General features: G+C 33.5%; 1 protein-coding gene across 2 annotated transcripts in view; it reads right to left on the bottom strand.

The window, feature by feature from the left end:
* The window catches only part of USP34 (ubiquitin specific peptidase 34), a 124,871-nt gene that overhangs the window by 21,615 nt on the left and 91,113 nt on the right, over positions 1 to 12,143 (bottom strand). For both annotated transcript variants that reach the window (XM_030446954.1, XM_030446955.1), the window contains exons 48-61: positions 11,343 to 11,437; positions 10,225 to 10,397; positions 9,491 to 9,644; positions 7,996 to 8,074; positions 7,303 to 7,356; positions 7,112 to 7,207; positions 5,488 to 5,552; positions 5,316 to 5,391; positions 5,170 to 5,217; positions 4,534 to 4,599; positions 2,909 to 2,989; positions 1,605 to 1,690; positions 384 to 552; positions 225 to 299 (exon numbers count right to left, since the gene is read on the bottom strand). In XM_030446954.1, coding sequence (XP_030302814.1) covers positions 225 to 299; positions 384 to 552; positions 1,605 to 1,690; positions 2,909 to 2,989; positions 4,534 to 4,599; positions 5,170 to 5,217; positions 5,316 to 5,391; positions 5,488 to 5,552; positions 7,112 to 7,207; positions 7,303 to 7,356; positions 7,996 to 8,074; positions 9,491 to 9,644; positions 10,225 to 10,397; positions 11,343 to 11,437 — 1,317 coding nt within the window. The remainder of the gene's footprint in view (positions 1 to 224; positions 300 to 383; positions 553 to 1,604; positions 1,691 to 2,908; positions 2,990 to 4,533; positions 4,600 to 5,169; positions 5,218 to 5,315; positions 5,392 to 5,487; positions 5,553 to 7,111; positions 7,208 to 7,302; positions 7,357 to 7,995; positions 8,075 to 9,490; positions 9,645 to 10,224; positions 10,398 to 11,342; positions 11,438 to 12,143) is intronic.

Raw genomic sequence — 12,143 nt, 5'->3', positions numbered from 1 at the left:
TTAACAGCATGATAAGGGCAACTTAAGATCTGTTTCTATACTAAACAGAAATAATGAGCTCAGCTATTTTAAAATACTATCTCCACTTAAACATTGAAAAAAATTGTACAAGTGAAGCGGTTTTAATTTAACAGCTGACATTGATGGTTCAAGAGACAGAGCACTAATGATCACGTGTAAAGCATGAAAGACTGGATCCCGTTACACAAGGTATTAAAACTTACATTTTCAGGTCCTTTAGTTCCCATGTAGAAATGGACCATTGTAGATATGGCTTGCAGTGAAAGCAAGAACTGGCTCTGAAATATGCAGATATTGTATTACTTAAATATGTATACATGCATATATTTGCCTAATTCCCAAATCTACAAGGCTATACTCACTTCCTCTTCTCCCATTTTGGCAAATTCATAAAGAAAGGCAAAGTATTCTGTGAGGTGTTTACTGTGAGGCTTAACACCATGCTCCATAATTGATAAGAGTGTCTTCACAAAGCGTGTCACACAGGAACGGCTGCCGATGTCTTCCACAGGACCATCCATGTCATCCGAACTGAAAACAACATCCAATTGATACACTTCACACAATACATGGAGCATAAAATTATCCTGACCAAGTACCAAAACAAACAAACAAACCAACCTATAAAAACATAGTCTTCTACTCTGTTATACTGTCATACTCAGATTTCTAACACTTTTGCCTGTGCCAAGTACAGCCTAGGTAACAACATGGCTTAACGCAAGGCAGCACCCAGCACTCACAATGTTAAAAGGATAAGAAGAAGAAATGCTGTTATATACACTGGATGTAAGGAAAGGCAGGTTCCTAAACACATCCACAGGACCCTGTCAGGGCAGAAACATGCATTTTCAAGTCTTTTAGTCTACTGAAAGATGGATGTTTACTACAAGTCATACAGTCTTTTATAGGAAGGCTTTTAGAGAAAATGAACTAAGTTTTTTTTGCCACCCAAAATGTATCTTCAAATCCTGAATTTTGCAATGGCAGTATACTCCTTACAAATTCTGTCATTTTTTCTTAATGGAAGAGATGAAAGAAAAAAACCACTTTCTTCTTCTCATTATGTATCAAGAATAAATATTTCATAACTTGAGAGACAAAGTGACAGCCTTCTAGGTAATTAGTAGAACAAAACAGAACCCAAATTTTTTCCCCAACTTTTTCACAAAAACTGTGATTTGGCTATATTACACTGGTCTAGACTCCCATTTCCAACACCCTTTACTGTAATTAAATTTGTAATTAAATTTGTACAAATTAAAATTTGTACTTATATATGTCTCCGTAAATTGGATCCTCATGTAACAGTAGTGAGACCTATACTTGCAGCATATTACTAGCAATGAAAAGATTAGGCTGATAATCTAGTCTAGGGGAATAAATGTTCCAAACAATGTAGCTTTAGCCACTCCCTTTTCCAATAAGAATAACATTTTTTAATAAGCCAGAGCATTTTGGGAAAAGAACAATTAAAACATTACTATTTTAGGTTTACAAGACCATTTTGAATGCGCCATTAAACAAAAGTGGTTTCTGTAATGCATGTAACAAATAGTAATTTTCAGGTGTTATTATTTTACCAGTCCTCCATTCCTGGCTGGAGATAAAGATGTGCATGCACTGGCCTCAGTCTCTGTATCACATGAATGCACAAACGCTGGAACATCTGCAAATGCATAAGTAAATGAACTCCACATGTTCATTCTTTTACATATATGTCAACATTTTCTACACAAAGAAAATTCTGTCTCGTAGTACTACTTCCTACTCTACCTGATTTGAAGTTAAAGTTGAGGTTGAGAAGCCCATGTTCCATTTCTTGGTGTACTGACATAGTGTATTGTAACAGGAAAGTCAAACCTGGTTTTATAAACAGATCTGATGGAGGAATGCTAAAACTAGTTTTTAATATTGATGTGCACTGCACACTACTGAAACATGACTTACAACTGCTGCTCATAGACATTATTTGTTCCTCAGCCCTTGTTTTCTGAAATGTTTGAATACTTTTTGCAAGATGCTTTTTTCGTGTGTCTCTAGCTGTGACAATTTATATGAAAATTTTAAGAAAATTCCTTTCAGTAATTTTTAATTTATAAAACATTCATCAAGGTTTAGCAGCTCGCCCTAAGATCCTGCACGGAGTTCTCTCATGAAATATATTCCTTTATTGGGTTGCATACAGAAACTAGGTATAGATCTACATGAAAATATTACTTTAATAATCAATGAAGTGAAAACAACTAAAAGCTTCATGTGAGACAAAGCAATTGCTAAAGTTTTTACCTAAACAACTTGCAATGAAAGTATACTTATAAGTAAAACTATTAATAGTATTATTATATGTGAATATCCAAATATAGTAATGCAGGTTTTTCTGAATTTTAAACATTTCCAGTAAAAGGTATTAACAAAACTTTGTGATATAAAATTAAATCTATCTACAAAGCCCAAAGGCAGGAGTTTAGAAGGGAAGCTTTCCATCAGGAGCAGTGAATATAAGTAATTATATTATTTTGTTTTCTGAATGTGTATCTTGACACATCACTGTTCAACGTAGTCAGAAGAAAAACAATTTTAATGTAAAATGTTCGAACTTGTAGAGATCATGTGGGCGCTGTAGAAACCTTAATTTCTATCTAATGTGACATTTTGTGATCTTAATTGTACAACTACAGCACTACAGTAACATTGATTTTACTTCAAACAACAAAGCTCCCCTGGCCAGAGATTTCTTCTAAATCACATGCAAGAATAAAAACCAATGAGATAATTACAGGTATTAATAAAAACTTCCAGAATGATTGCATGTGTCACAATAACTGCCCATTTCTGTTCACGGGTCAAGTGGTCACTTGACTTAAAAAGGAACATTTTTTCTTACCTGTCTCACAATCTGATTGGGACACTTTATTAGAATCTGCATTGGCCACCAATCATCATCAGCCATACGATCCAAAAACCACTGCAGAAGATACATACTTAGTTAGTTTTGTTCCAAACTTGTTCTAGTCCAGTCTTCTTTTTGCATGACAATAAAGTCTGAAGAGAAATTGATGTTACTTTTATTAAGGAATAAGCAAGTATTAATCCAAGGGAAATCTAACTGTCTTCAGTGCATGACAAGAAAGGAGTAATGGTCAACAGGAGTAAACATCAAAATAAATTTATATCCAGCATCTTCTTATCCCTGGGGTCTGCATGCCACTATTTAATTCTCAGAAAAGACACACTTATCCTGGTAAGTGATGTCAAAGAATAAAATATCATGTTTACAAAGAAGTGTAAATGGAAATAATTTCTATAATTGGAATAGGCTTAAACAAGAATGTAGCACCCAAACTACATCCCTTCCATATTTTAAAATGCAGAATAGCCCTGCTACCCCCAGGGACAGGAAATGTATAAAAATAACAGAGAATGATTCATTCAAAGTTAGACTCGAGAAATAATACAGCTGAGTATTCTGACTCCACAAATTTTGTATTACTCATAACAAAAGACAGTTTAAATAATCCAATTTGTCAATCTTTATTTTAATTGTACTTGGGCATTTTTTACTATATTAGAAGACTTCAGTCACTATACGCATCTTAGGACTGCACCATACTAACAGAACTGTATCACCCAAACACCGTTACACAATAATTTAACAACCTAGAATCAATTTATAAAAGAACAATGAATTTAACTATTTCCTACTGAATAAAGCCTAATGCAGGACACAGTATATATTATATATATATATATTATAGTACATTATATGTATTATATATATTATAGTACATTTAAACTATCACAGAATGTCTATCACAAATTTTCCTTCAGAATCTCAAAATTGTTTTCACCAACACCACAGAGAATTCATTTGACAGTAGGTTCTTACTCTCTCTCCACTTTGCCCCAGACTCCCTTCAAGCAAAGTCCTAAAAAACTTCATAGAAAAAACATTCCTCCATTTTTTGTCCTACTTCTAGGAGTCTCTAGTCTTTCTACACACTGGGTAGATGATCCTTAACTTCATCAAGAAGGCATTCGAATGCTACATTTGTTTTCAGCTAAGTCCAACCTTAGCTTTCTTATTTCTTTCCCTTGCACCACAGCCCCTCCCTTACTGTCCTCTTCTCTCGCATTTAACTCGAATCCCTGCCATTCTAATCCTTAAACCTTAGTCCATCTTTCCACTTCCCTTGTACTATTTCATTTAAATACCTCTTCATTACACAAATCTGTAGGTAATAATCAATTAAAGAGGTTGTGATACTGTATGTCTTCTAATTCTAGTGACAAAATTGCTTCAGCCTTTGGTCTCGCCATAGGCTTCTGAAAATTAAAGTCAAGTAATTCCCCAGAATCTGCAGTATTCAAAAAGGATTTCATTGCACAGTGCACAATATGCCAAATACAGTAGTTCATAGTCTAAAATATTCCAGGGATACGAACCTCCAGGAAAGTTAAACAATACATAGAAAGTTGGTTTGTACTTTGCTGAGTTCCTAAGTCACTTACTTCACAAGCTGCCTGACTGTTATTAAACTGTTTTGTTAAAAGTTCAATCCACTGAAGCATTGTAGGCTGTAAAGAGAAATACAGAGAAAACTGTAATTTAAAATAATAAATTGCAACTTAATCTTCCAACATTTCTGAAGTCAGTTAGAACACTAAATCTTAGGAATACAGTTACAAACACTAAGCATTTTATGAACTAGTAATACGTTGCACCTACATAAAAGTAAAAGTACACAGATTGAAACTAATGGAAGTAGTACCTATGCATTTAAACTAATTGTCCAATTACACATTATTACATATTCTTACTAATTCCAGATAATCTAGAGTTAGTAGCATTATGCCATCATAGATTAAAAATAAGTAAAATCTGATCAAGAGCAAAGACGTTCCAAATAAAATAGAATGTTCTTACTGTTCACATTAGCATTTATAACTTAAAAATTAATGAGCACAATTGCTGCTTAGTGGTAAACACTCCTCTTTGCAGAGTTTAAGATTTGATTACCCAGGAGTTTTCAAACAAAAAGAACACAAGATCTGTCATACATTTCTAAATCACACTTAAAAATATTGACACACTTTTTGCTATATTCATGCAATTACTTAATGAGAATTTACAAGTAAATAGAATACCTTTTCCTTTGAATGAATGAATGTCTCTAGTACAAAGGAAGTGCTTAGCTGGAAAAAAAATAGCAAAATTAATTATAGAATGCATGAATTTAAACGTAAACAAGGCACAATTTAAAATAAGCACAAAATACTTTTGAAGTACTTACTTTTGCTGTCATCAGGGAAACTGCTTTTGGATCTGGTAGTGTGCTTGGGATGCTACTACACAACTGCCACATAAACCTAGAGTCAGTAATTTTATTTGTTAATTAAAATACATAATGAAAATCTGCAAGAAGAAAAGAAGTATTAATATTACATTTTTAAAGAAAAACTTACCCAAAATATGTATGTTCAAAAATGTTCTTGTCTTGAAGGAACTGCATGTTATCATGCCATATCCACTGAAGAAAAAATGCTAACATCAGATACAAGAAACCAGTTTATTTCACTACATAAACATGATAAGAATATTTAAATGCCTGCCATGGCTAAGAAAATAAGGTTTTTCTTATGAAAAAGTACTTCTGGAAATACTTTCTTTAAAGGATTGGCTCAAAGTTGTATTCATATTATAGTGAATATTAGTTTTGCTGGCCATATGACTGCAGAACAGAGCTCAGATACTTTTCTTCTTTCTGTGATCTCAGTTTTACAACTTACTTACATTTCTAGGCTGAAATTTTGAGAACTGGTCAAACACATTAGACAAGATCCACAGTCTAATACCAGATTTTGATTTGTGGGATAGTGTAATAACTTTAAAAAGGCAAAACCCCCTCTCTAGATACATACTTTCACTAATTCAAGTCAGTTAAACTGTCCAGCAGCCTCACCAGCTATGTCTAAAGGTTGAAGTTCAGCATCAAAGTCTGGTAAGCTCTGTGAACTTTTGATACATTCTTCAGGAGTTAAGATTTGACTCTCCATTATTAACCAAAAAAGGTTAATGTTTTTCACCAAAAATGTTTTTGACCAAATCTGCAGCATTTTTCATATTCTGTTTACAAATTTAACTCTGACAATATCTATTACTATTTTTAAGACTGATAAGGATAAAAAGTACAATCTGATTTGATGGATAGGGATGAAGAGTCTTTTAAAGTTAAGAACCTAATGTGACAGATGATAAAGCAATACTTCTGGCTGGAGGGAGCAGTGAAACTGGCTTTTCAGGTGATGAAAAGGGAGAATGTCTCATAAATCCCATTCTGGGACTCTTATCTAGCACAGCGAGATGCCAGTGAAATAGTCTGCTCCTGTGTGCTGCCTCTTCCAATTCCTCAGACCAGAAATGGCTTAAATAGTATCTTTACGTTACAGTCCTACTCTAAGAGTAGCCTGAGAATAACAGGGGAGCTCTTCCTGGGAGTTTTGCTCCCCCTTCCCCTTTTACAAACACCTGGGCTACTCTTGAGTATGAGGAGGAAGGGATCCTTTTCCAACTGATGCTCTCCATCCTAAGCACAAATAATCACAATCTTTTCTTGCTTTTACTTAGAATTTCACAACAAAAGAGCTAAAGTACAAACAGCGGGAACTATTCTCTTACTCCGTTCCCCCTCAAAGCAGTAAGTTGCTGAAGAACTGAAGAATGAAAATGATGGTGGTTAAGAAAAATACTTCCTGTAATATTGCAACTGTTCAGAAAATGTTGATAAGCACTCAAAAAAACCCCAACAAGCAGTGCTCTGCCACTTTTACACATACGAAGCAGAATGATTCAGATATATGATTTAAAAAACAGAAGACAGAATAAAAAAAAATCTAAAATTTACATACAGTGTAAATCTTAGTTTACTTCCTATCATGTAACATTTACCTAAGGAAGACAGCTAAATGAAAGGACTGTCATCTTACTGATCTTTGTTACACTTTCTTTCCTCTCCTTATTCAGATTCCTGATTTGTTTAGTATTTCCTACAGTATTTTAAAATCAGTGTTAAAACAAATCAACTTGTACCTCCAGCAATTCTGATGAAACATCAAATTTGTAGTCTTTGCCATTTTCCTCCTCTGGTTCCATCCGTTTATAAAACAGCATGTAAGCACTGTGTGTCTTTAAGAAAAAAACATCTGTATAATTTTTGCTTTGAAAAATAAATCATGAAAGTACAAATATAATCATAGAGTAAGTGTTTAGAAGAGAAATACCTTTTCAAAAGAGAAGTCCATAAATTTATCAGTAACAGAATCGTAAGTTTTTGTCTGTCAAGAAAAAAATAAAACAATTATTTACAAGCAGTTTGAATGGCCTGATTATTGACAGTGTGAGGCAAATGTGCAAGCAAACTATTTTAGGACATATACAGAGAAGCTGCTGAGTATTTCTTGCTTGAATGAGTCTTCTTATTTTTCTTCTATGGTGGCCTATTCTGATTTTTCAGAATTTGTATGCAATACTGTGATCTCTACCTCATGCAAGCTCCATAGAAATATCTGGATTCATAATCATAGATTAAATATTATGATAATTGGTACAGGAGAAATTAAGATCCTTCTCCTTATTGGCTTAACTTCTATTCTGCAAAAAATAGAGAAAAACTAGAGAGCTTGCATCACCAGCCTGGAAGCATTTACTCTGCCAAGTCTTTCATCCCCCAAAAGAGGTGGACACCCTTTGAAGAGATCAGTGGTGGAAGGACAGCTATCTACATGAACATAAAAAAGTATCACTTGCACAACAAAGGTGTCAAAAGCTTAATAAAACCCAGCTAACACTTCTGTTTCATATGCATTCACAACAGATGGCAGATTGAAGACAAACACTATAGAATCCTTCACAAAAGTCTTCAAAACACACACAGGAATGGTTGAATACGACAAAAATGAAAAACATTAACTTACAGTCATTTCTCCACCAAAACATTCTGAAGCAAGCTGGGCAGAATCAAATGGTTTTACTTCAGCATCATTGAAAAGATACCTGTAAAACAGTTAAGGTTTTGAAATGACTGCTGTTTGTCTTTAAGGGCAAATAAGGCATATCAAGTACTTAAAATTATTATTTTGATTTAGGTATTCCTTTTAATTTCTAATGTGTTGTTTTAATCACAGCAAACTAAAAACTGATCCCAAAAATGCCTTCCTTTCTGTAAGACCAGGGAGTCAGTATTTCAACAGTTCTTCGTTTTTCTTTGTATCAAAAGACATATTCTTTTCCAGTCAATGCTGGTACAGGCAGGGTTTAATGCAGCCAAGAAGATTTACCTTTCCTTTTCCAATCTATTATGAAGAGGAAAAACATTCCCTGTAACAGTATAACTGAAACTAGAAAAAGGCAGAGAAGATGGTACACTATTATGGAGCAGGTGCTGGTTCACAAGTTAGAACTGTTTAAAAAATACTCCAGCTAGCTATTGTATAGAACTGGATGAAAGGAAATCTTGTTTCCTGTTTCAGGGTCTCAGATGAGAACCTGACATCCAGAAATGGCAGGCAGAGATCCCTGACTTCTTATGTCACCTTGCAAGACTCTTCTCCTTTCCTTGCCTTTGTCTCATCCCTTTCCCAGGCTACTTTTCCCAACTTTCCTTCCTCCTCACAACCATGATATAGCCAAAATATGCAGAAGTTTCCAAATTAGAAGCAGATGTCATAGTTTAAAAAAATCAATTAATAATTGTTAAAAAAAAGGGCATAGAATTTATGATAAGATCTTTTTTTTCTTTTTATATTTGAAAAGACGAGATAGAAAAACAAATGCTGTAAAATATCCCAGTCTGTTGCTGTAAATTCCATCTATGAGGAGTTAGCCAATAGGAAGAGATAACCAGCTAGATAAACTTAAAAATCAAATGTGAAAACAATTCCACATACGAAGAGCACAGTAAAAACAGATTTAGATAACCTAGGTACTGTAACACCACTTCTTCCCCATGGAGTGCAATGAGTTTCAAGGGAAGAAAAATTCAAACCACTATTTCACTGAACATGAACAACATGAAAAGGACTGCGTTCTACAATCATAAATGTAGCTGCATACTCACTAAAGGTAACAAATGGATTTTATGAAGGACAATCTTAAATCTTACTGTGTGTTTCTAGAGATAAAATAGTCACTGACATTTAGGCCAGGAAATAAGCATTAGTCGTAATGTGAGGCTATCATGGACATTCTCCTGCTGCCACTGTGTCCAAGACACCCCACAACTATTATAGTAAAACAAACTTGTATGCTAACATTAATATTCTTACACCTATACCTATTAACTTCTAACATCTAGTACCTTTGAGAGGAACTTACAGCACCTACCCTCCTATACAACTGTGTCTGACAACGTCAACAAGTTGCACTTATTGAAACGTAAGGAATTACAAAATGTTGCTGTGTGTTACTCACCATTTGTTGTTTTTGTAAGCATGGGGATTGACTATATCTCTGATAAAACTGTAGTAATGCCCACCATCTGCTGTTCCTGTATGAACTGTTACACCTATCAGATCGTATTCGTAACTTTCAGTTTCTCTCAAATATTCACCATCTTCCTTAAAACCTGAAATAATTATAATAATATAAAATCAGTTATTTCCTAAACACTTGAATGTCAATATTACATGTTTCCTGTAGCTGCACTTAATTTTTTTTTCTTTTCAGCACTCCACAATGATTACAGCCAAAAATTGCATATCTAGAACAAGCAGCATAGATCCCAACTCTTGTGAAGCAGCAACAGTTTTTTTGAAAGCATCACTATTGAAGAGATAAGGACTAATAACTAAGTTATTCCAAGTTAGCACATGTTATTTATGAGGGCAGTTAGCCAGTTGCTGAAGTTCAAGCCTTACCTTGTAAATTCAAATAGGTCAGTGACAAACTAATAACATGTAATCTCTTCCATGTTTTAAAAACAAACTTAAAAATAACTGAACTTGAACAGTGTATGAAAGAAAAATAATTAGCTTTTTTTCTCATATTAAATAAAAAACGTGACTTTTGGAATATAAGTTGATTAAAGCTTATTGTTTAATTTTGTTTCCTTAAAAAGAAAACCATTACTTGTTTGCATATGTATATAGAAAGTGGTACGCAGACAAAAGAGACAAAGCCTGTTGAATTTATTTTATGCTGCATACCTTCTTTTCTGTCATTTTTTCCCATGAGGAAATCTTCAGTGTAAGGTGTCATATCCAAACGTAAAGGGAATGAAAAATGTGTGTTGACTTTCTCCTTCATCATGGTTACCATATTAAATGTATATCTCATTGTGTTGAAGCTTAAGATACGAGGCAGTTTCTTAAAACATGCCCTAGAGGATTAGAAATAACCATAACTTACCAAAACACAGTAGGTAGAATTTTATTTTCACAAATATTTTAAACACATTTATTTCAAACAACCTTGGAAATCTTTTGCCACATCACATAAACATAAAATTCAGCAATCGTAATGCCCTAGAGCAGGGCAGTCTAACTGTCAGCAGAAAGGTAAAATTTAGGCTATCAAACGATTCCGTTTAGCTCACCATCATGCCTTAGAAGAAATATGAAATTTGCTCACATGGTATGATTGACAGTTTTCTAAAATGAGAAATCAATTTAACAATGCAAATCCCCTCATTAGACAGAACTACTTTCTTGTAAATGACAAATTTCAATGCAGAAATTATCTTTTATTTGGTGTCATAAACTTCACATCAATGGCTTTCAAGAGACTAATCTCACGCATCTTTTCTAAAAGGTACAAAATAAACTATGAGGTTTTAAATCTCTAAAATTTTGTTAGTTGCAATAAAAGAAAACATAAAACTTTTATTTAGTTTCCTTATTATTGGTAGAACTTTAAAAATTAAGGAAATATTTTCAGAACTACTAATTTTTATTGCAGAAATTTGGGAACTGATGAAACCTACACATTTATCCTGTGTAATGAACAAGTAGTGAAGTATTAAGGAATTTATCTTTTAAAACTAGGGAAAATAACAGATTTCAAAGGTACTAATTAAAAACTTCTATCTATTTTTTAAAAGGTCATGAATATTTTTCTGTCTTGGTGATCTTCTAAGTTACCTAATATTCTACGTCTTGGAGCTCTGATTTCCTAGTTATGGGCTCACTTCCACAGGGACCACATCCACATAGGCTTGATTCAGTAGCAAACTGAATGAAACCAGACCTATTTAATCTAAAAAACTCTCTGAATCAAATGGTAATTTCAGTAATTGAATAAAAAGAAAAATTATTCTTAATCATACCTTTTTTCAGCCCGCACTTTCTTTCCACAATGAGAACATGTATACATGTTGTCACCTTCCAAGGTATCTTTAATAGTTACTTCATCAAGAGATTCCTACATGCAATAAAAAGGAACTTAAAATAAATTCATATATTTGTATCTTGTGCTTACATGGCCTGCTTTAGAAACCTCTCTCTCTCTCAATGTTACAGTAAGTTTAATTACCTTTTTCGTAAGTTCTGTAAGAAAGATGAGCAAAGGCACCAAAAAGTTTGCAAAAAGAACATGTGACTCAATTAAGAAAAGCATCTAAAATTGTTCCAGAAAAACAAAACACAAAATTAAGGAAACAACTGAGAATTATTGTACACCAAAGCTGTCTCAGAGAATTCAAGTGCTTTAAATTCAAATTCCAAGTGTGGAAATTAATAGTTTTTTTAAAATCTCAAAAGACTGAAATAATTTTGGTTCTAAGTCTTAAATTAACTCATTAAGCAACAGTCTATGTTTATATTGAATGTTTTGACATTTACAATTCTCTCATCTAAAAACGGCCATAGCATTTTTAAAAACAGAAGGGGATAGAGTAAATAATGATTGCTGACTGTGACACAGTCTTTAGTGAATTCCAAATGGCACCAGCTGATAACATGTTATACTGAAAAAATGAAACAGTTCAACAATATTAACTCAAAATATCAACCTAGAAAATACACTAAAACTAGAGATACAGAAAGCATCAACATATTCAACTACATACTGCAAAGTCTCCAATCTTTAACTGCACCCTCTTATAATTGTGATCTATGGTACACAGGCT

The sequence above is a fragment of the Calypte anna genome, chromosome 3 (assembly GCF_003957555.1).
Source record: "Calypte anna isolate BGI_N300 chromosome 3, bCalAnn1_v1.p, whole genome shotgun sequence".
NCBI lineage: Eukaryota > Metazoa > Chordata > Aves > Apodiformes > Trochilidae > Calypte > Calypte anna.
This window is presented reverse-complemented; position numbering and strand designations above follow the sequence as displayed.